General features: G+C 35.3%; 1 protein-coding gene across 1 annotated transcript in view; it reads right to left on the reverse strand.

Annotated features, from left to right (window-relative positions):
- Positions 1-25,489, reverse strand: part of LOC135842900 (protein jagged-2-like) — a 166,986-nt gene that overhangs the window by 60,475 nt on the left and 81,022 nt on the right. The window contains exons 3-5 of the mRNA XM_065360581.1: positions 8,682-8,736; positions 3,479-3,733; positions 3,345-3,405 (exon numbers count right to left, since the gene is read on the reverse strand). Coding sequence (XP_065216653.1) covers positions 3,345-3,405; positions 3,479-3,733; positions 8,682-8,736 — 371 coding nt within the window. The remainder of the gene's footprint in view (positions 1-3,344; positions 3,406-3,478; positions 3,734-8,681; positions 8,737-25,489) is intronic.

Here is a 25,489-nt window from a genome sequence, read left to right on the forward strand (position 1 = left end):
CTTCCAGGAACCTGTAGTATAAAATTACATTTCCAAACGGAAGTATCCGTTTACTACTACACACTACACACAGGCACGATGCCGATGCCGCACCTCACCTGCGTCTGCGTCTCTTCGTATTCGTTTTTTTCCTCCTCGTTTTTTTCCTCCTCGTTTTTTTCCTCCTCCTCTCATCCTCTGACACGACCCTATATATCGCGAGGTGCACTGTACCTAGGTGTAGGTACGTTTTTCCATCTCGTTTAGCGGGTAAAGGGTACCCCAGACCTCTTAGTCTTCCTCTTGTGCCTACACAATATGCTGTTGCCTTTCAGAAATCAGCGTCGTCGCACGCCATTGTCAATTCGCCGGTGAATATGGAATGCGCGTTTTCCGTTCTCACGATGAAGTGAGGCACACACCGATTCAATAATTTCATATTCGTATCACATCGCACCTTCTTCTCGACACATCTATGCCTATGTCTATGCCTATAGGTTAGGGTGGCGATGAAAGAAACAAATCAATCGATTTAAAATTACGTTTCTCTTCCTATAGAATCGATCGTTTTAGTCTCGAAATCAAATTTTTACGAATTCGCGTGGAATTCCTGGTCGTTGGCAGTGGCACCCCCTTCCCATTCACTCCAAGGTCGAAATCCAAAACTATTGCACATCATGTGATTCAATCGTTCGCGAACGATTCCCTTGAAAGGGAAAAAATCTTTCGCGAACGAATCATTCACAATTTTTACTGATTATACCTAATTGAAGAATGCTTCGTATTGTTTTTTTTTTTGTTGTAGGTATATTATGTGATTCAGTTATTGAACGATTTTTCTTTTCTGAGCAAATCGTTCGCGAACGAATCATTCACATTATTGACAAATTAAAGAATGTGTTCGCTTTGCCTTGTAATACATATATCATTCAATGATTCGATTTCAAAATGATTCAGTCGTTCGTGAACGATTTTCCTTCACTCAGCAAATCGTTCGCGAACGAATCGACTTCAGTTTTTGTTGATAGACTTGACAAGTTTTACTTGTATTTGATGATATATCTGATACTTTATTTTATAGTCCGGCATATGACAATAGGAGTAATTGCACCTCCCCCCCGCCGATCCTCCGGGACAACTTTTTTCTTAAAGGGAACATCCTAAGGAACATTTTAAAGCAAACTTGCCCAAAACAAAGTTGGCCTTACTTACAAAATGGCGGCCATTTTGATTGACAGGTCAGCCGAAATTGCAGATTTTGCATTTCAACATAGGACTTGCACGAAATTTTTCAAACCTTACAAAGGTAGATGGAAAGATCATGCAAAAATTTATCACCTGTCAAAATTTCAAGTGCTAAAGTGCGTTTTTCGATTTTTGGTGAATTTTTGAAAATCCAATTTTAGGCCAAAAATGAGGGAAAAAATCAAAATTATACCAAATTGACCAAGAAAGCTGAAATTTGGGATATACCCCATTTTCGACATGCCAAATCGATTGGAAACGGTTTCAACCCGTTTTGAGCAGTTCTGGAGCCTCCAGCAGATTTTTGAAATTCGAAATTTCCACAAAATTCCATCAGATTAGAGTTGTAAAGCTGAAATTTATTCTAAAAACTAATTTCAATACGCTACGAAGTACTGCAAGTGAATTTCAAGTCGTTTTGGAGCCTCCAGCGACGTTTTGAAAATTCTTGATGCCTCCAGCAGATTTTTGAAACTTTGAATTTTTACAAATTTCATCGAATGGAGATGGAAAGCTGAAATTTACTCTACATCCCAATTCTAACACCCTCTGTATACGACTTCAGGTGGGTTCAAGTCATTTTAGAGCCTCCAGCGAATTTTTTGAAAATTACTGGAGCCTCCAGTAGATTTTTGAAACATTAAATTTTTACAAAATTTCATCAAACTGAGATGGAGAGTCGAAATTCATTCTGCAAACTAATTTCAATACGCCACGAAGTTGGCTGCTGGTGGATTTCAAGTCGTTTTGAAGCCTCCAGCGACTTTTTGAAGGTTGTATGGCGTTTTTTTTGGCAAATTGAAATTTCCTAAACGTATAGCTGTCGTCTGCGAAGTAAATTTCAGCTTGCCGACTCCATTTGATAAATTAATGTGGCGGGAATTTCAAGTTTCAAAAATCTACTGGAGGCTCCAGTAATTTTCAAAAAAGCCGCTGGAGGCCCTATAATGCCTTGAACCCACCTGAAGTCGTCATCAGAGGGTGTTAAAATTCGAGTGTAGAGTAAATTTCAGCTTTCCATTTTCATTTGATGAAATTTGTGAAAATTTTAATTTTCAAAAATCTGCTGGAGGCTCCAGTAATTTTCAAAAAAGCCGCTGGAGGCCCTATATTGACTTGAACCCACCTGAAGTCGTCATCAGAGGGTGTTAAAATTCGAGTGTAGAGTAAATTTCAGCTTTCCATCTTCATTTGATGAAATTTGTGAAAATTTTAATTTTCAAAAATCTGCTGGAGGCATAAGGAATTTTTAAAAAGTCGCTGTAGGATCCAAAACGACTTGAAATTCACCTGCAGTACTTCGTAGCGTATTGAAATTAGTTTTTAGAATAAATTTCAGCTTTACAACTCCAATTTGATGAAATTTTGTGGGAATTTCGAGTTTCAAAAATCTTCTGGAGGCTCCAGAACTGCTCAAAACGGGTTGAAACCGTTTCCAATCGATTTGGCATGTCGAAAATGGGGTATATCCCAAATTTCAGCTTTCTTGGGCAATTTGGTATAATTTTGATTTTTTCCCTCATTTTTGGCTTAAATTGGATTTTCAAAAATTCACCAAAAATCTAAAAACGCACTTTAGCATTTGAAATTTTGACAGGTGATGAATTTTTGCATGATCTTTCGATCTACCTTTGTAAGGTTAGAAAACTTTCGTGCAAGTCCGATGTTGAAACGCAAAATCTGCGATTTCGGCTGACCTGTTAATCAAAATGGCCGTCATTTTGTAAGTAAGGTCAACCTTTTTTTGGGCAAGTTTGCTTTAAAATGTTCCTTTGGATGTCCCTTTTAAGAAAAAAGTTGTCCCGGAGGATTGGCGGGGGGGGGGGTGCAATTACTCCTGTTGTCATATGCCGGACTATTATGTGATCTGTATTTTGATAACTTGATAAGTCATTCATTCGCGACCGATTTTTTGTCTCTGATCAAATAGTTCGTGAACAAATTTTGTCATATTAGTAATAAAGAATTTCAATAAGGTCACGATTCACCATAAAAACAGGAAAAAACTTAGTTTTGGATTAATGTCGTCATTTTATCATTTTGTTTGCTAAAAAATTGATTCAAAATCCATCTCGTATACTAAGTAGGTATACCTAATAATAATGTTTCAAAACACTTACTCGCATCCTCCGGGATGATCACATCTCCCATGATCTAAATGGCATCCAGTCTTGCAAACAGCTGAAAAAAAGGACAAAAAATTTCAAATCTTAATCCAAAAGTGACAAGTCAATATCCATTGCCTGATTCTTACCTATTTCACAATTCGCCCCTTTCCAGCCAGCTATACATTCTTTATCGCCATTCGGATCGCAGGTATAATGACCAAATTTATCATCTCTTGGTCGGCAAAATTTCATGCAAGTTGAATTAAAATAATGTTTATCGCATTGTACTCGAATTCTGTAGGTAATTTTGGCAACGTTGCCGTGATGATTCAACGTATGCCATTCGGAACTTGGTAATATGATGCCGGAATAAGTGGCTTTTTCGATTAACTTAACAGTACCTGTGTCAACATAAAAAAAAAGATGGATAGATTTAGCAGCAATTTTTTTCTTTCTTAAATGCTTTATTTTGATAACGAGCCAACGTGAAAATATACCATAAGTATTTATTATAATAAATCACGTTCGACGATGAGAGAAAAAGTGCGTTGGTAGGGGAGTAAAAATGAATTAATTTAGTCGAAACAAATGTCAGAAATTCTATAAATTATCAACTCTATTCCAAGTAATGAAGTATTAGGCTACATAGTGTATAGATGAATGTACGAGTACCTTTACCTAGTAGTATAGGTATACGAATTCGAAAAAAATTAACGTCGGAATTATATACTCTATTTGGCGAGAGAGCGCACGATTCACTGAGGAGGTACCACCTATTGTGCTTATTCAAAACGAAACACAGACGTAGAACACAAAGAGCCATCGATCAAATACATTTTTTTTTTATCCGATAAAGAAAAAAGTAGCAAAACAAACAATCACTCACTCTTTACGTAGATACGGCCAATCTAACGTTTATTTCTATCTTTATTTTTTTCTAAATTAAATCAGAGTTCGATGTTAGTCGCGGCCAGTACAGAGCTACAGTGGCCATTTAATGGCGCATAGATCGGTCAGTTTTTGGCTAAGTACCATTTACGAACACCTGTTGCCGTGTAGCAATAATCTTTGGATGTCCTTTATTGTGTGTATCATGCTAATTGTATAGACATTCTTTGAATTTAGAGTAGTCATTAAATTAGGGTTGATGGTCGTCGAGTCGTTAAATGGCGAGTCTCTGAGTCAGCGTGGGAATGTGCACAGGCTACCGATATGTACACAGTTAAGAGGAATTTTTAATATGGTTTATGTAAACTTGAACTAAACAATTGAGACCCCTTTTAACGGTAGGTTTAGGATGAATGTTACTATAATCCTTTGGATTTATCTAAATGCACGTTTTAGGGACGACAACGGTGCAAAATTAAGAAATTATGTTGATTTGAAATTAAATGAGATGAGATGAGATGAAAAATTATCGAGGTTTTTCAAAAACGTATCTGTAAAATTCTACGTGTGAAATTTCAAGTCCTCAATCAGATATATCAACTAAAATATTTAGGTTCTCGATATTACTCTTTCAAAAGCCCCAATTTCACAATTTCCAGCTATGCAATAATCTTCAGAAAGAAGTGGATGTAAAGTCTCCTCTCCAAAGAAAAGTTCACTCAATATTCAGAAAATCAATAGATTTTTTCAAGTTTTCAAAAGTCTCACAAAATGTCAAAAGTCAACAGGTTTTTTTCCAAGTTTTCCAAAGTCGACATCGCATACCTAAAATTTTATCAATTTTTCTTTAAAGTTTTAAAAAACTGGCATAATGTCAGACCAGTGTCCTTTGAAAACAGATAAATTTTGACCCCCCCCCCTCCACCTTATTGAAACATTTGAAAAGCTTCCAGCTTATGTTGTGTTTTCTTGCATTAGCTTGTAATTCTAAAACTTCAAAAGAGACCATTTGTTTCTTAGTACCTATAGGCCTAAAACTTGTAGAAAACCTGGAGATTTATGTCTCAGAACAAGTTGTGCACCCGGATTATAAAAATTCTAACAACCTGGCTGAAATCATTGCGTTGATAAAAGCAATGGAAATTGCCTTGAAAAATGAAGTAGAGAAACTCAAAGTTTTTTCTGATTCCAATTACTTAGTCACTGTAGTCATGAGTCAACCATAACTCGAAAAGATGGATTGAAGATAACTGGAAAAACTCCAACAAAAAACCAGTTCATCATAAAGCAGCTTTCCAGCAGGTCATTGAACTTTTGAAGAAATTCAAGGAGTTTGAGTTGAGACACGTCAGAGCGCGAAGATACGACCATAATAATTTTGTAGCAGATAAATTGGAGAGAAAAGCTGTCTATACTCAAGAAGTAGTCGATGAGAATATTGAAAATATGACAGAGCAGCAAGCTTTAGTGAATTTTATTTGGAAAAAAAGGATGTAGCAGAGAATTAATAATGATTAATGAAGTCGCTTTCAACAAATTACATGGACCCCCACTATTTTTGAGAATGGTGAATTGGTCATGTTGACTTCTCATCAATTGTCATTGTATGAAAAAGGGGTTTCAAAGAAATTATTCCAAAAACACTATGGCACCTATACAGTTGAAAAGCACGTAGGCAGCAACTGCTACATGTTCAAAAATATAGCTGACCCTACTGATGAGCAAATTGTGAATGCTCTGTCAACATTTCAGAAAACTGCTGCTTTTTGTCATTTCTTCATTCAAAATGTTCAGATTTTTCATTCATTTTTACCACTTTTAGAAATCAAACTCTTTTTACAACACGCTTTCTGTTGAAGCAAAAATTTAAAAAAAATTGATATCTAGCTAAGTACCTTTTTTTTTGTCAAAATTGCGAAATAGTCCACTTGACAATAGATTCGCCAATAAAAAAAGCCAGTGAAAAAGCCGGCTCAAATATGACAGTAAATTTGCCATTAAAAAAACGCTAGGAAAAAATCGGCTGCTATTTAAATACCTAATGCATTAAATTGCTGAATAAAAACCTGAAATCTACAAAAAATTTCCAGCCCAAGCGGGGATCGAACCCAGGACTCCCGCTTGACAATCTAATGCTCTAACCACGCAGCTATCATTGCAAGGTGAATATTTCTGTTTTCAAGCGGTATACATGTACCGCACTTCGTACTTTTATTCAATTTTTTAAAAAGAAGTTGTGAATACCCATTGCGCATGTGCACTATAATTGGTGAATAAAAAACAGCAGATTTGTGAGAACCGGCAGTTTGGCAAATAAAAAATTCTGCCATTCGCTGGTCAAAAATGGCTGTTTAAATGGCTGTTTTTACAAAAAGTAGCTTTTTCTAACCGGCGTTTTTTCTACGGCAAATTTACTGTCATTTTTGCGCGCCTATTAAACGGAAAATTTACAGAAATCAACTGGCATTTCGGCTTAACCGGCAAATCTCTTGTCAAGTGGGAGGGTCAGTTTTTTTATCAAAATTTCGAAAAAGCCCAAATTAGGTACTTATCAAAATTGTGAAAAAATGTCCTGCTTTGACAAAATTTCAAAAAATCCTTCTCCAAAACTAAAAAAAAATCAGTTTTTTTTGCCAAACTTCAAACTTACAAAAAAGGCTGCTTTAAACGTTGACATTTTTCACCATCGCAAAAAAGTCAATTTTTATCCAACTTGCCATTAGACTCTTCCCTTCATCTCCCCCCCCCTCATGCAAAAGAATCCCGATTTTTTCGCAAAATTCCAAAATGTTTTGTTTTTTTTGCCAACTTCAAACTTGGAAAAAATCGTGTTTCTCAGCCTAATTTGCCAAAACCTTATTTTTTACAAAGCTTGTAACAAAAGTCCTATTTTTTGCCAAAATTATAGGACTTTTTTCATTAAAAAAAAATTTCAATTTTCTGTTTTTTTCTCACCTAGAAAGGTACTTTTAGGATTCAAGTTTTGTATCCTTCCCAAATTTGTTTGAAAATAGAGAAATCTTGACCTAAAGAAATGTATCCCCCACCACCCATCAGAAATATTGTATATTTTTATAACATTTTCCGTTTGTCTTGATTTGTTTTCAAAACTGCAAAAAAATCCTTCTTCAATTGATAAGTAGACCATTAAAAAAGTTGAATTTTTCCATTAATCCCCTTCTTTTAGAATTTTAATATTTTTTTCACTGATATAAATGTCCTAAAAAATTCTGATCTCCCCTTCCATCTCCCCCAGAAATTCAAGTATTTTTAAAAATTTCCAAAGAGTCTTGCCCTTTTGTTACAATTGGGGAAAAAAAACTTTTTTTGACTTTTGAAATTTTCCATTCAAATAATTGTATTTTTTTTTCAGAATTCAAAATTAAATTTTTTTTTAGTAGAAAAATGGTCATTCACATAGCCTTGTTTCATTTGAAAAAAAATCATAAAAATAAAAATTTGCCATAAAGGTAGTTTTTTTCAACTTTTCAAATTTTCAAAAATTGACCTAAAATTGAAAAAGGATCTATCTTGGCCTCGTTCAAAATCAGAGTGTATTAATTTAAATTGGTTTGTTCCATTTTTAGGATAATTTTAATTAATTTTCGTTTGTTTTGTGTCAACCTTGATAATAATTTCCAAATTTTCAACGTCTTCTTCCCTTCTTCATAAATAAATATTACTTGATTCTATATTTTTCTTTTTTTTTTTCAAAAGAAATTCCGTTAAAAATGAGATATTCGAAAAGACAGCAGCTATCGAAAATTCACGAATGTGGAGTTACACGCTCTGAGATTTAATAGCTCAATAAATTCGTTCTAATTCTTACGTAATGCGCACTGCTAATAAATAAGTAATCGAAATAAATAATGTTTTAATGGTCACACAGGAGGGGAGGTGGAGATTAAGTTTCTATTTACGAAACGCCAATACCTACTACGTATAAATTTTCGCATTCCAATACCCGAAGAAGACTTTCTAAAAGAATCGGAATGCGTATAATAATTGCTTTACAAGAGGGTTTGTTTCAATAATACCTTCGTACGTGTATCTACATAAAACACATTAAACGAAGATGGTATTCGACTGCGTGACGTCACTTCTGGTACATTTACAACAAGTTGTAATGAAAGTGTACGGAAGAATTAATTCGCGCACATTGATATTCGACTCGACTATACATTAGCAAAATGATCCTACACGTAAGAATCGTGTATTTGCGGCGTCCGGGTATGCAATTTTATTAACACCGGAAACGCAACGTTATACAAACTACAAAGTACTCGTACAATATGAATGAAGGGAAGGCATGGGTGAAGTCGTCACGTCGATGTCAGTTGATAATCGTACTCGTAGGTGTATGGTATTTTGTATTTGACCGAGAGGACAGATGAGGTCTCTCGATGGAGGAGGAAATTTATGGAATTTAAATGTAAATCAGATTCGAAATTAGTTACTTACCGGGTGTCGTATGGTTATTCAAATCCAGAGCTTCCAACCACAAGGTAAACGCTCTCTGCAACAGAATAAAAAAAAATAACACGATTATAATTGGTGGTTTTTTTTTATTTCTAATTTCGGCATCATCGACAGCAGTAAATGGGCAGGTAATGGGTATTGGGTACACATAACATACCGCACGACGATGAATAAAAGCTATAGAAGCTGAGATGCGATATAATTAAAAATATTTTTTGAACGCGATGCCGATCCGCGTACAGATTTACGAGTGAAAAGGATGAATGAACGATTACGGCTAGTTTTTAGCTTTTAGCTGGACTACATGCGGTCATTCTCATTTGTTCGCCGCGTGTAGTCTCGCCTTAAACGTATGCACCTGTCCTCGTGGTAATAATTTACCATTTTTCCTCGGACGAGGGGCAAGGTGAGCAGGACAAATCTCTACCAACGGTGAACGGAGAGATGCAGCGTTTGGCGTTGTTTGATTAAAAAATAAGTACGAGTCGGTGACCACGATATCGAAAATACACTCACGCATTAGGATCGATTTTTCGTCAAATGAAAATCTTTTTACGAACGGATTGGTTCGGTATTTGTGAAACATTTGTGTAGAAATTGATCTGTTTACGATCGAATCGAATCATTTACGAACGATCAGTGATTAAATAAATCGATTGACTTGTTGGTGAATCATTCACGAACAAATTGAATAATCGTTAGTGAATCATTCGCGAACGAATTGAATAATTTTTGGTGAATCATTCACGAACGAATTGAATAATTGTTGGTGAATCATTCGCGAACGAATTGATTCGTATAAGTGACTCGTTCGCGAACGAATCGATTCATTTGATTAATTTTTGGTGAATCATTCACGAACGAATTGAATCATCGTTGGTAAATCATTCGCGAACAAATCGATTCATTTAATCAATTTTTGGTGAATCAATCACGAACGAATTGAATAATTGTTGGTGAATCATTCGCGAACAAATCGATTCATTTAATCAATTGTTGGTGAATCATTCGCGAACAAATCGATTCATTTAATCAATTTTTGGTGAATCATTCACGAACTAATTGAATAATTGTTGGTGAATCATTCGCGAACGAATTGATTCGTATAAGTGACTCGTTCGCGAACGAATCGATTCGTATAAGTGACTCGTTCGCGAACAAATCGATTCGTATAAGTGACTCGTTCGCGAACGAATCGATTCATTTAATCAATTTTTGGTGAATCAATTTATTCGCGAACGAATCGATTCATTTGATTAATTTTTGGTGAATCATTCACAAACGAATTGAATAATTGTTGGTGAATCGTGAATCATTCGCGAACGAATCGATTCATTTAATTAATTTTTGATGAATCATTCACGAACTAATTGAATAATTGTTGGTGAATCATTCGCGAACGAATTTATTCGTATAAGTGACTCGTTCGCGAACGAATTGATTCATTTAATCAATTTTTGATGAATCATTTTATCATTTACGAAGGACTTGAATAATCGTTGGTGAATCATTCGCGAACGAATTGAATAATTGTTGGTGAATCATTCGCGAACGAATTTATTCGTATAAATGACTCCTTCGCGAACGAATTCATTCATAAATTAATGGATTAATCAATTCGTTGTCGAATGATTCGCTAAAAATGAGTCTATTCGTATGCGAATGGTTCTTTCAAAAAATTAATCAATTCGTTCACGAATGATTCTCTTAAATGAATTGATACTCTCACCTGAAAAATGAATCAATTTATATGTAGTTAAACAATTAGTTTGGAAACAATGCACAATGTCTACAATCGACAATTATCACCGTAATCCAAAACTTTACAGCTTTCGAGCTTAGAAGCAGACAAAATTAGGTACCTATGTGAAAAATCCGCATGGGGTGAATTGGCACAAAAATTCATTAAAAACTGATTTTCTCAAAAACGTGTAAATCGATTTTGATCAAATTTGAAATTTCACAACGGGGCCATTATAGCCTGACATTTCGTCATCATCATCAGTTCATCACTCCCAGGCCCAACTTTTACTATCCAAATAAGGACAGTATGTACTAGACACCATGACATTGTTGAACACTTCGGGTTTCACTTGATTATGATACATTTTCAAATTGAAAACAATAATAAAATTTATGCCCCCCCCCGGCACACACCTTCATGAGAACTTGTAAGCAGGCTTAACAACATGGATAGTATGTTTTCATTGGTCATCTCACGATCATTCGAATGAGTTTTTTTCTTCCATCCACACAACCGTACGCTATGTTAGGTGTTTAGGCTATTATGCATACGAGCCTCATCGTTGTACCAATCCAATTCTCGTCTATATTTCTTTTCTATATGTATTCCACATATCGTCGTGTCCATGTAAAAATACATATTGTATTAAACCGCTCACTCTTCACACATACCTATACGCACGAATTTCCACCAATAATAAAACAATGCATACCGTAGTACATGCAGCAATGATTTGTGGCATACCATATTCTGTGAGTCGACTATAGGCCAATGTGGAAGCCACGATTCCAACGATTGGCCACCTGCAAGCAGCGCGTAATCCGTCATCGGCCGCTTCCAAACAAGTTATGCGAGTCACCTAATATTTTATAACGATATACATATAGTATTTTATTCTAGTATATCGTGTATGTGTGTCCATGTACTGTACTAATACTCATTTAAAAAATGCATAAAAAGAGCGAGACTGCGGACGAAGGGCGGCGATCCCAACAGTGTATTCTTGGAAAAATAATTAGATTTTATGTTTTCGAATATTGTCGTGTTTGTAATTAATTTTCGAACCGAATGAATTCGCCAAAGAACGTTAACTCGGCTAGGATATATACCTGATACCTATACCGGGTTACTTTTACATCGAGTTTTTTTCCCTTAGTTCTTTCTCAAGTACTTATACGTGGGTAACTCCCACACGACCGACGTAATTTAAACCGTATCTGACGAAGAGATCTTAATTAAAAACTAGATCAGCATGCTAAACGCGAGACCAATCTAGAAATGGTGACTAATTTGAAAAACGTAATGTGAATGCTGATTAGGTTTCGGTATTTGGTACTCTATGAGGGTATTCATTACTCAATTCTGAATTCATTTGCTCTTTTTTTTGGCTCACTTGCGAATTCTCTTCTTGTTTTTTAAGTATGTTTTTTATGGGTATCTATGCATGCCAGCTTAAACACCGAATTTCTTGAAATTTTCTACGTTGAGTGAAAAATGAGAATGCAGGATTCTGATCAAGGCATTTTTTTTCAAACTTTTCAATTTTTTGGAGAAGGGAGAGAAGAGAAAGGTTAAAAGGTCAGCTTTTTTCAGATCAAACAATTTTTTTGGTAAAAGGTTATCAATTTTAAAAAATCATAAAACACGATGAAAAATCTAAAAAATGGTTTTTTTTGACCTTCTTGCGGTTTTGGACCCCTCTCCTCGGAGATTCGAACTTTTCAAAATAGATTTTATGCTCGTTTTTGAGGTGATGAAAATTTGAAAAAATTCAAGCTCTCCCTTCGTACTGAATTTCAAGTAATCGATCAAAACCAGCCCCAGATAACTGAAATTTCTGCAAAATCACTATTGCCAACCCCTCTTCCAGCGGATGAAAACCCTGTTTACGCGCTCAAAAATGGCATAAAAATCAGAATTTGGGTCAAAAATATCGAAACACGTCAAGCTCCATGTACTAGAGCCTTTGAACACAAATTAAGATCCTGCACCATTTTTGACGCAATGAAACATCCATCTCAGAAAAAATATAATACATAAATGTAGTAATCGAGCCACCAGGGTTGTACCCAATGAGGATTAAAAGATGGGTCAACACACGTTACACACAAAATACGTCACCTTATCTGACTCATGCCACCCATAATACTATACATTATTATAACACATATCTATACACATTTTACACATAAACGCCACACACTCACGAGATAAATTACACTTACGAGTACCTACTACGTCGTCGTCGTCGGGTTATCGCTAATCTTATGCAAACGTCTGACCCTCGTAGGTATAAAAAGTTGAAAATTTTCCCAATTCAAATATTGATTCTATCGATGAGACAATATTTATTATTTGTTAAGGATGCCCATCTGCGGTATTCCGTACTCCGTAGCCGCTCTCGTTTCCAAAACAAACAATTAAACTCGATACTTATCGGTCTTCTTTAACGATAAGGTCGCCGCAATCTTTCATGTGTACCCAACACCGGAGTGAAAATAAATCAGGGTGTGTAATAAATGGACCAGTCAGTCATTCCGCTATCGTACCAAAACTGATAACGTATACTGTACTAGCTTTTTCCTCGAAATACAACCGAGTTACAAAATACCAAAGACTCCAATAAGCGACTGGGATTCGATTTCGTGGCCAAAGTCTCAAAGTACGTGCATAGCTTTCCGAGAATAAGTTAATTGGCTTGGCAATACTGCGCATTAACTTCATCACTGTATAAATTGTCGAGTAAGGTATCCGGTACAAAAGTTTACTACGCATTAGTCTGATGATCGATCAAATTAAATTTTTTTCGCTATGTTTAGAAAAGTCGAACTGTCTACCAGGTCATCAAAGTGACTTAATTTTCTAAAAATTGAGAATACTTTCGCAAAAATAAATCAGCTATGAAAAAAAAAATGTGGAAATTTACGAAAAATTGATCAAGTAAATATAGAAATGAAATAGAATCGTGATCAAAATGACTAGAAATCTTTTGAAAGTTACCAAAAATTGATAAAATCTTGGTGATAACAGTGTCCTCAACTCTGAAATAGTAAAACGTGATGGAATTTTCATTTTTTTCATCATTTTCCCAGTGATAAGCGCAAAAAATTCAATAAAAAACATTTTCCAGATTAAAATTTTTCCAAAATGAAAATTTTTTGCTTACTTTTTGAAAAAAAGCAAAAGAAAAAAATCCTGAAATAAAAGATTGATGACAAATTTTGAAGTTTGAGAGAAAACAAAAAAAATCAGTATTTTCAATTCACCATGTTTTCAAAAATTTATATTTTTTTGTATGGAAAAAATGAAAAATTTCGATCACTTGTTCCCCGTCTCAAGAATTGGAATAATTTTTTTTTAAATTACACGTTGAATATCCCAAAAAAATGTTTGAGCTAAAAAACTGTCAGCATGAAAAATTTCGATCTTTTTGCCTCTTCTCGAACAGAAAAAAAGAGAATTCAAAAAGTTGGAAAAAAATGGTGAGCTATTTTTTTTTCCTCAAGTTGAAATTTTTTTGTTTTATTTTTTTTTTGAAGAGTTTGTTTTTTCAATTTTCAAAAGATCGGGTCACAAAAGCGATCCGAAGAAACCTGGCTTATTGGAAATTTTTGAGCTCATCCTCTTATAAATCGGGAAGGGTATTTTAAAAAATGTCCCAATCAAAGCCTCATTTTTTAAATGTTGTGCTCAAACTCTGAAATGTTCAATATTGTAGCTTCTTTCTCTTTCAAAATTTTAATTGTTATTTGTTTTTTCAAAAAATGAGTAAACAAATCTAGAACTTTGAAAAATTTTTGCTTGAAAAAAAAAGGAGTTTTAATTAGGACACTTTCTTAAAAATTTCAATTTATATAAGGGTAAGAGGTAAAGATTTTCCGATTTATTCAGCTTTTTTTCAGTCAAATTTTGGCTTGATCTTTTAAGAAGGAAAAAAACAAAACAAAACTTTCAGAAAGATAGCAATTGAACGAAAAATGCCATACTCTGAAAAAAAATTGAAAAAATTCAACTCACCATTTTTTCAAACATTTGAATTTTTTGTGCGGAAAAGGCTACAAGGAGATTAAAATTTTCAATTTCGAAAAAATTTTTTAGGCAACATTTGGAAAAATCTGTTGCCAATTCAAAAAAAAATTGAAAAAAGCGAGTAGGTAAATGCAAAATGTTAAACTTTGTATGAAAATTTTTCCAAAAATTCCCATCAATGGGAGGGGGAGCCAGTAATGGGAATTTTTCGGGCTCAAAAATTTTTCATTTTTCTGAGAAAACTAAAGAAAATGAAAAAAAAATCAAAATTCTGAGAGAATAAATAAAAATGAAGAAAAATACGAAAAACAGAAAAAAGTAGTGCTTCTAATTGGATCTTTTTTCAAATATTCCAATTTTTGGAGAAGAAAAGTCAAGATTTTCCAAGTTTACGCTTTTTTAGGTCAAACGAGTTTGCGGATCGAAATTTTTTTATTAAATGAAACAACTGAATGAAAAAAAACGTAAGAATTCAAAATTTTTAAAGAATAGAGAGTAAATGAAAAATTTTGAAATGGCGAACAATGGAAAAAAGGAAGTCTTATTTCTTCAAATAGGTACCTAAGTGTTTCAAAAAGGAAAGAGGAAAAAAATGGGCCTGACATTTTTTAAATGTTGAAAGTTACCTTTTTTGAAGAGATATTTTTAGGGCAAAAAATCTTTGGTGGGACTTTTTTTACTTGTAAACAATTTTAATTTTTCAAGGAATGGGACCGGTAGATCATAAATTTTCTACTCAATATTTTTTCAAATCTAACAATTTTTTGGTCAACTTCTTTCAATTTTCAAAAAAATCCAAGGATAATGAAAAAAATTCAAAATTTTGATAGAAAAAAGAGCATCTGAATGGAAAATTTAAAATTTTGTGTAGTCTTTGATAAAAAGATTCTCTATTTCCGAAGGATTCACAATTTTTGAAAAATTTCACGAAAAGTGGCATATTAGTGGAGGGCCCGCATAAGGATCACCTGCACCCCCCTACCGATTCTCCGAGACAACTTTTTTCTTAAAGGGGAAGTCTTAAGGAACATTTCTAGCCCTTGTCCTCAAAAAAAAAGTGGCCCTACTTACAAAATGGCGGCCATTTTGATTGACAGGTCAGCCGAAATCGCAGGTTTTGCGTTCCAACATAGGACTTTCACGGAATTTTTTAAACTAGACAAAGGTAGATCGAAAGAGCAGGCAAAAATGCATCACCTGTCAAAATTTCAAATGCTAAAGTGCCTTTTTCGATTTTTGGTGAATTTTCAAAAATCAAATTTTGGCCAAAATGTGAGAAAAAAATCAAAATTTTACCAAATTGACCTAGAAATCTGAAACTTGGGATATATCCTATTTTCGACCTGCCAAATCGATCAGCAGATTTTTGAACCCCGAAATTCTCACAAAATTTCATCAAATGGAGTTGGAAAGCCGAAATTCATTCTGCAAACTAATTTCAATACGCTATGAAGTCGACTGCAGGTGATTTTCAAGTCGTTTTGGAGCCTCCAGCAATTTTTCGTAAATTACTGGAGCCTTCAGCAGATTTTTGAAACTTGAAATTTCCCCAAAATTTCATCAAATGTGGTTAGCAAGCCGAAATTTACTCTGCAAACTAATTTCAATACAATATGAAGTCGACTCTCTAAATTTGAAACAGTGAAATTTCACTGCTTAGCAGTCACGACATTTTGCCTTCTTAAAAGCAGTAGTTTTTTACTGCAAAACAGTAGAAAATCTACTGAATTAGTCAGTCAAAATTATTTTTACTGAACAATTCAGTAGATTTTTCACTGTCTTGCAGTGAAAAACTACTGCTTTTAAGAAGGCAAAATGTCGTGACTGCTAAGCAGTGAAATTTCACTGTTTCAAATTTAGAGAGGATTGCATGGTGGTTTCAAGTGGTTTTGAAACTTCCAGCTACTTTTTCGAAATTTCAATTCTCCTAAAAACGCGATGAAACTTTTCAAAAAGTCACTGGTGGCTCCGAAATTACTTGAACTCGCCTGAAGTCGTCTTCAGAAGGTGTTAAAATTGATGCGCAGAGTTAATTTCAGCTGACTAACCCCATTTGATGAAATTTTGGGGAAATTTCAAGTTTCAAAAATCTGCTGGAGGCTCCAAAATGACTTGAAAATCACTTGCAGTCGACTTCTTAGTGTATTGAAATTAGTTTGCAGAATGAATTTCGGCTTTCCAACTCCATTTGATGAAATTTTGTGAGAATTTCGGGGTTCAAAAATCTGCTGGAGGCTCCAGAACTACTCAAAACGGTTTGAAACAGTTTCCAATCGATTTGGCAGGTCGAAAATAGGATATATCCCAAGTTTCAGATTTCTAGGTCAATTTGGTAAAATTTTGATTTTTTTCTCACATTTTGGCCAAAATTTGATTTTTGAAAATTCACCAAAAATCGAAAAAGGCACTTTAGCATTTGAAATTTTGACAGGTGATGAATTTTTGCCTGCTCTTTTGATCTACCTTTGTACAGTTTAAAAAATTCCGTGAAAGTCCTATGTTGGAACGCAAAACCTGCGATTTCGGCTGACCTGTCAATCAAAATGGCCGCCATTTTGTAAGTAGGGCCACTTTTTTTTTTGAGGACAAGGGCTAGAAATGTTCCTTAAGACTTCCCCTTTAAGAAAAAAGTTGTCCCGGAGAATCGGTAGGGGGGTGCAGGTGATCCTTATGCGGGCCCCCCGACTATATCGATCGTTGTTGATTTTAGTTTACCAAGTTTGAATATTGGCTAATTTTTTCCATCTGAACCCTCTAGACCTCCCCCTCGCTCTCCTCCCCAACTCTTGTAACCACCTGGGAGGGCACTGTTTGAGCTAATGTGACGTAGAGCAGAACTGTTCTGACTCTTGTGTCACTGACAATGAATTTTCATCTTTTGCCAATTATTCTTCTATAGTCTACATACAATTTAAGAAACACTCGATGTAGGTACGTCGTTTTCTGTTTACTTAGCCAAGTGTCCTTTTAAGGAATATATTTCAAGAGATTTTAATCCAGTCTTTAGGACGCGACTGTCTCTTTTGTTGATACTTTGTTTCGAGAAGTATAATAATCTCTCGACGACAAGTACGCATTTTCAGTCTGGAAATGTACCTACTACCACACGACGTTGGAGAAATACATATAACTATAAGGCGATGAAACGAAGAAGAGATGAGAAAAAATTCACTTCAGGCGACCTCATCGTCATGCTACCAATAAAAGAGAAGAACTTTGTTGCTCGTGTAGGTAAATAGTGTACGAGAACCTGAAGTAGATCTTTTTTTTTTCTTTAATATAAAGTTGAAGTAGCGTGCGCTAGCTCCTCTGTGTTTTCCATTTGACATGCTGTTCTATTTAATACAGTTTTGATGAGTAATGTTGACAAATCACGAAAGCTATAAAGTGATCTACTCGCGATTCATTGGATTAGGTACAAGTATAGGTACCTTCCTACCTTCGTCGTCGTCAGATGGTCGTGCAAATAACCGAGTCGATGTTTCCATAAGAGTATCGATATATTTTTTCAAACTTTGGATTATTTTTTTGGAAGCATTGTTGAGTGAACATGATGCAAAAGTTATGGCCTGCAGATTCGAATGGGTTTGATTTTTTCGACTGCTTGGTTATCAGAATAGATTGTGATCGATATCGAAGTAAAATACTAAAGCAATAATCGATCTGAGAAAAAGAAACACAGGTAGCCAGGTATTTGAAATATCTAACCAAGTATCGTGCTACTTGCATTCTTTGCATGTATTTGCTACATTAACGATTACTTTTTCATGACCTTTCAGAGATGAAGTGTAATAGATCATTTGCAACTTATATATACGCACACTGACCATGTATAGGGTGATCATCAAACGCGGTAGTCATTATCACGAAACCCAACTCTCCAGCACGCCATCATCGTCATCTTCATCGCCTACCTCAACAACTCATCGTCCCCATTCAAAATTAATTACCTCGATGTGTGAATATTTTTTTCTGGCACCACAACAAAGCAACGATGTTGATCTGGAAAGTTCGCAGAAATGGCTAGGACTCGATATGGTTTCAGCATTCGAGAATTTGGCGAATTATACACGTGAAAAAATGCAACATGTTGGTTGCTTGGACGGAAACATGGCGAATCGTGCTCGTTCCTCCGGAGACATTTACTTTATATGGATATAGTCTTTTGGTACGAGTCCAATATTCTCCAAATTTCTCTTTTTCACACTGCTGTTACGAATAGGTGCCTACGCGATTGCAGACGCTATCGTGATTTCGCGAGCTTGATTTATATGAATACAACCGAGACTTGGAAAGGTTCCCCCTTTTTCTTGCGAGTCCTTTCTTATTCTAGAGATGAGGGTTTCACCTCATTATGTAGGTATTAGCGAAAGGCAACTTTTATAATGTTGTACGATTAGCAAAAATATTTGAAAAATCCGCCACCAAAACGAGCAATCGTGATGGTTGTTGGAGAACACGATGGTCTTTTCCTCCTCTTATGCACATTATGGTGTGCTGTATTGCAAGTTTCGCATGATTTACTTCTTAATATACGCAGTCTAGGAAGAGAGTTGTGGCGAAGGGGGAGGGGGGTGTGAGAGTACCATATTTTGTGTTGTTAGAGTATTGGCATAAATCGGTATCGCGCCGCATATGTTTTTCTCATTATTAATACATTAAAAATGCCTCGGCGTAAATGAACCAGCTATTGTTTCACGAGTTGTTAAATATCCTACTAGGTACACCCAATTGTATATTTATTCATCGTTTCGACTTCTTCGACTCTTGTTGGTGCGAAAAACGTGCTTCTCCTAAAAAAAAAAATGACTATGTATACTTAACACCGTCTGTTAAACGTTTTTGTTTAGTTTTCGATGCACTTTTTTTCCCTATGGTAGCCTATATTGCTGCGGATGAATTAACATGTTATAACATCGCACAAAATAACCGAGGCACGATTCGAACGTTGTGTTTTTTTTCGCTTCTGTTTTACATATTTATTATTATGCGTATCGTATCGAACTACCACTTTGCGTATGAGAATGAGAAATTTATTATCCATTTTGTCTCTCGTTATGTATATAAATTTATGTGTAGGTATGCACATTACTATACCACTGCTGCAGTACATCTATTTGAAATTAGTGTTTTATAAGGCCGATTCGCGCCGAGCCACATTCATTTACAATGCTTGTAATTCGATCGATCTTATAGATAAGTAAAACCAATACCGTGAGGTGTCGCGATTGTATTAATGGTCTCAGCGAGCTACTGGTAAACTAGATGTATTTATTGAATCGAGTTATTAATGTAGGACTAACTGTGAAGTAGCTGATGCTCTTGTTTATTCGAAGACTCGTGTGAGAGCATGGAAAATATACTTTTGAGATTGGGAAAGTTCAATTAAACGAGCCTTTGTGTAATTTGTGCGAAAATTTCGCAAAAAGATTCATTGCTGATTGAATTTTTTATGTTATGTTACCTATGACAAGTTTTCATTCAAAAGTTTTGAATAGAATTTTTATGATTTTCGTACCTATTTTTTTAATTTTAATTTTTTGTTTTTGTTACAGGTGAGCTTTTTTACATACTTTGGCAAATCGAAAAATAGGAAGTGGAGATGTAAATGCTTCAGAATTTGTGACAGGTAATTTATTCATGGAAGTTGATTTATTGATGTGATAAATTGTTAGAAGATGGTTAAGATTTTTCATTATTTTTTATTTTTTGAAAAAATATCAAGACGTCCCCCCCTTCCTCTCCTAATGGACCGAATGGTAAATTTTTTGTCCAATCTCAATCGAGCCATCTCATTTCAAAAATTTTACGAATTCGTGAGAATTGTTTGGAAATTACTCAACTCAAAAGAGAAATATCTCATTTGGCAGTAACATTTTTCGGAACCTGACAAAACCAAGTCGAAAGAACATACGAAAATATGTCACCACCCCCCCTCCCCCATTGCAAATGCTAAAGTTCATTTTTTGATTTTTGGTGAATTTTTGAAAACCAAATTTGGACCAAAAATAATCAAAAAATCAAAATTTTACCAAATCAGGTTAGAAAACTGAAATTTGGCATGTGCCCTATTTTCGAAACCCAAAATCGATTGGAAATGGTTTCGAACCATTTTGAGCAGTTTGGAGAATTGAAATTTCCACAACATTTTGGCCAACTTTGACGGCCAGTTTTTATGGCATTTTTTGGAAATCTGAAATTTTCCAAATATGTGAGGGCGCATACGGAAAGGGTCCATTCGACCAAAAAAAAAAAAAAAAGTTCTCTGAAATTGCTGTAGGAACTCTGTAAAGGGTTCCTACGACAATTTCAGAGAACTTTTTTTTTTTTTTTTTTTTGGTCATAAGGACCCTTTCCGTATGCGCCCTCACATATATTGCTGGAGGCTACAGAACGGCTTGAAATCATCTGCAATCAACATATAGAATGTGGAATTAGGGTACAAAGTACCTTTGAGTACAATTTTATGTAAATTTCAACTTTCAAAAATCTTCTGGAGGGCTCCAGAACTGCTCAGAACTCTCGAGATGTGAAAAATAGTGCAGATATCCTGCTTTATAGATCAATTTTGCAAAATTTTGAACTTTTTCTCATTTTTGTTAGGTACAAATTTGATTTTTAAAAATTCACCAAAAATCAAAAAATGCTCATTAACACCCGAAATTTTAGCCAGCACCATTACAATTCACATTTATACTTGCTAAAGTTGAATTGGACGGATTTTTGTATGATTTTCGAAAATCTGGAATTTCCAAAATATAGGTCAATGATCTAGAACGAGTTGAAAATACCTCTAATCGACTCTCATCATCGCATCATTGGACTTTGACCTAGTGAGCTGTTCAGCCTGTCTGGGAAAATGTAGAAGAATTACTCCCCAATGTACCATCAAGTCTTACAGCATGGGCTTTTTTGCCTGCTGCCCAACAGGGTTCCCTGATTTTCCAGCCGGTTTCTTCTTATTTTTGTTTTCTCGAGAAATTGTTTTTTCGCTTCTATGGGTTTCTAGCCCAAGGAAGTATGGCTTGATGAGGGGGCTGCCCTCTGAGCCGTCAAGCCGACTTTCCCGAAGTTTAGTTATAGCGCCGAATTCTCGCTTTTGTACAGGATTCGTGTCTAGCACTAGCAGTATTTATGACTCTTGAGTATCAGGGTTCGCAAGCTTCGCTGCTCTTCTTGTTGCTGCTTCAGGGATATTTTCCAATTGCTTTCTCCTCTCACCTACTTCCTGAGACGGGTTGATACTGTAGCCCATTCAGGTTGCAGCTTTGACGCTGGGCACACGCCAAGGTGTTAGGTTTGGTCTTAGCCTCATCCTCGGCTTCCAGCCTGCCAAAGATGAGTTACCGGCCTCTGCGACTTGGATGCTCCAAACCTCTCTTAAGGTTTGTCTTCTCCTACTCCTGGTACTGGCAGTTGTAGTGTAGATTGTACTTACCCCAAGTTGGCCCAAGAGGCCTCCAATCGACTCTGAATGTTGAAATTAGGGTACAAAACAAATTTTTTGGGTTTTAAAATTCATTGAGTCGAGATTTTGTGGAAATTTCAATTTTTGAAAATTTACTGGAGGCTCCAGAACTGCACAACATGGCGAGGAACTGTTTCTAATCCATTCGGGGAGGAGGGGGTGGTCATAAATACGGTACATACCAAATTTCAGCTATCTGAGTCAATTTGGTAAAATTTTTGATTTTCCCGTATTTTTAGCCCGAATTTGATTTTCTAAAATTCACCAAAAGTCGAAAAATGCATTTTAAAACTTGAAATGTTCCAGGTGATATATTTTTACGTGCTCTTTTGATTCAATTTTGTTAGGTTGAGAACTTTTTTTGTCAGTTGGGATAATAAGGTATCATATCATTCCTGTAGGTAAAATCAACAAATTCATGCAGCGTAGTCGGTATTTTTATCGGTTTTCACAAATTGCTTGATTGAACCGATTTTTTAGCAATTTGACAAATAATCATTCAATTTTGAGAATATTTGATCAATTTTTATCAATTTTCAAAATTTTAAACCATTTGTGCAAGATTTCTCCCTAATTTTGAGACTTTCTCTCAACTTTTGGTCGTTTTTTAAATAGGTACTAGTACTACCTACATCAATTCTTATAAAAATTTTATAATTTTTGTGATCATTGTTGAGATCAGAAATGTTGGAAAAATTCGGGGTCATTGGCCTCTAGTATCTCTATATTATCTTCATACCGAATTTCAAGCTAAACGGATCAAAATGAGACAACGTGGATATATCTTTAAAACACATTTGAGAGCCACTCCGGGGTACGTCAAAAAATGAGGACCTCCTGAAAATTTTTTGCATCCCCCCCTCCTGTCCAGAAAGTATTTTTTTTTTCAGAAATTGAGGTTGAAAATGAGCTGCTTGCAAAACAGAATTTTTCCACGAGTTTTCCTCCATGAAGACCCCCCCTCCTCCCTCCCCTGAAAAATTATTGGAGAAATTTCTTCTAAAAAAGTATTTTCAAACCGATGTTTTCTCAAATAAGAAGTTTTATTCCATTTTTGAAGTTTCTATTTTTGAAATTTTCATTTATGATGGTTGAAGTCAAGAACATAATATTTTTTTTTGTGACTTACAGTTTTTCGAGAGAGGCTTTTTCTCTTGCAGAATTTTTTTTTGAAAAAGTTTTTCACAAGAGACCTTTTTTTTTCAAGCAAAGTTTAATAGCTTTTGTTTCATGGAGTTTCCGTTTTTCTTTAAATAATGAAGTTCACTGTTTTAAAAATGAAGTTTTAATTCAAAACTGAAGACTGCATTTTCTCTTTTTTAAAAGTGAAGTTCACAAACTTCGTTCTAGGAAAATTCGACTTTTTGGTAGGAGGTTCGTTGTGGGGAAGGGAGGGAAGGAATTTCACATCAGACGATTCAATAGATTAGGGTGCTCATAAACTAAGTTATACGAAGGCCTATGCTACATTGCAAGCAAATCTGATACGTACAGAAGTATACAGAAGCAATCTGCATTGGCATTCCTTCGTATTGCTCGTGGAATGCCAGCATCTTGGCAATATCCCCTGGCAACTTCGCCGCTGTTAAACGATTCAATCTAAGATATCATTAATTAGGTATTCGTTGACAAAAAGATGTTGCGTATTAATTGATGAGCGATTCATTTAATTTGTCATCGTGGCGCTAGCTCGAGTGTAAAATTCATTTCTACACTAGTATAACTATTTCTCGATCGTACGCAATGTAACGTTGGTTACTAGGAAGGGAGGAAGAGCCACATTTATCTACATACAATGGCGCGATGCACCGCCGTAGTATACCTACGTGTAATTTAGCATAAAAAGTGCATTTCATTCGCTCTGGCTGTCTCATCAGTTGTGTTTGATCATCTTCGGCACGACTTGGTAAATTGATGCCGTTTTAAAATGCATTTCTAAGCATGGGATGGAATGGCGATAGCACCAGCAACACTAACACATATTATACTCGTATACTGTGTACCTGTATTCCGATGGATGACGATGGTGATGGTGAAGTATGAAGAGGTGCGGGGTTGGTCGAGACTCGCGACCCGCGACCGCGAATCGTTCTATCATGTAAATTACTCGCGCATTCGATAGGTACTTTAGATGATTAACAGTACAACGAGCTTTACAGTGCGGACAAGCAGCAAAGTGGAAGAATTTTAGCGGAAGTGACAAATAAGCCTATACGTACGAATAAAATTGACACAGAAAAGCCTTATAATATTCTCAAACACTAGCTTTATAGTTTACCTATACCTAGGTATATGTGTACAGATAATAAGTGAGCTCACCTAACCGGTAATACCAGTGCTCGGTCATTTGAAAAGTCTTAATTTTAAACATATTCTATTCTCGGTGCGTAAACTTATAAACCCTTATTAGACTCGTAAATATATCGACGCACGTCTCATCTTTTAGGAATACGCCGAGTGAATGAAATCTGCATTTGACAGTCGCGTATTAATCGTTAATTTAGCATTAAAAATCAAAAATAGCTGTGCCATTTTTCAAAAGTCTCTGTAGATCTTTTCCCCTCTCGTATGGGCCTTCGAAAGAGTGCAAGCAGGACCTTCGAGAGTATAGAGTGCAAAAAATGCACTTACTCGGGTCTCCACACTCTCTGCGAGACCCCAACCTTCAATCAAAATTCCATCAAACAGACCTAGAAAATTGAAATTTGGTATATTTTTCATTTTTGACCCGCTGAATAGATTGAAAACTGTTTTGAGCAGTTCTGAAGCCTCCAGGAGATTTTTGACAATTGAAATTACGACAAAATTTGCGTTTTCTGGAAAACTGGAATTTCTAAAATGTTGCTGGAGGCTCCAAAACGGTTTATAATCACCTCCAGTCGACTCAGCCTATTAAAATTATGGAACAGAGTGAATTTTAGCTTTTTAACTTCATTTGGTAAAATTTTGTGAAAATTTCAACTCTCAAAAATTTGCTGGAGGCTCCAGAATTGCTCAAAACGGTACGAAACTGTTTTCATTGGATTCGGCGGGTGAGAAATGCGTTATGTACCAAATTTCATTTTTCTAAACCAATTTGGTGAAATTTTGATTTTTTTCCTATTTTTAATCCAAATTTGATTTTCAAAAATTCGCCAAAAATCAAAAAATTCCCTTTGTAACCTGAAATTTTGGCTCGATGTATCTTTGCATGTTTTTTCGATCTAGTTTTGTCCACTTCAAAAATTGTTGTGCAACTTGGTTAAATGGTACGTCAGCTCTGAATTTGTCTGGCTCTTTAAGGGCTCATAAAACTTTTTTTCACGATAAAAACAACGAAGGAAAAAAGAGCGTTTTATTCATAGGTATGTTGAGCAGAATAAAAATAATTTATTCCAAAAGTACGAGTATCATCGCCGCTTATATTTTTCGCTTCAATGAAACCAACTGCCGGAGGAATCGTATAGTCGTTCGTGTAACTAACATCGATACGATGAGATTTTGGTGTCGCGATTTGCATAGATAAACGGATTATAGCAGTGATTTAATCGGAAAAAAGTTTCATTCATT

This window comes from Planococcus citri, chromosome 4, assembly GCF_950023065.1.
Source record: "Planococcus citri chromosome 4, ihPlaCitr1.1, whole genome shotgun sequence".
NCBI lineage: Eukaryota > Metazoa > Arthropoda > Insecta > Hemiptera > Pseudococcidae > Planococcus > Planococcus citri.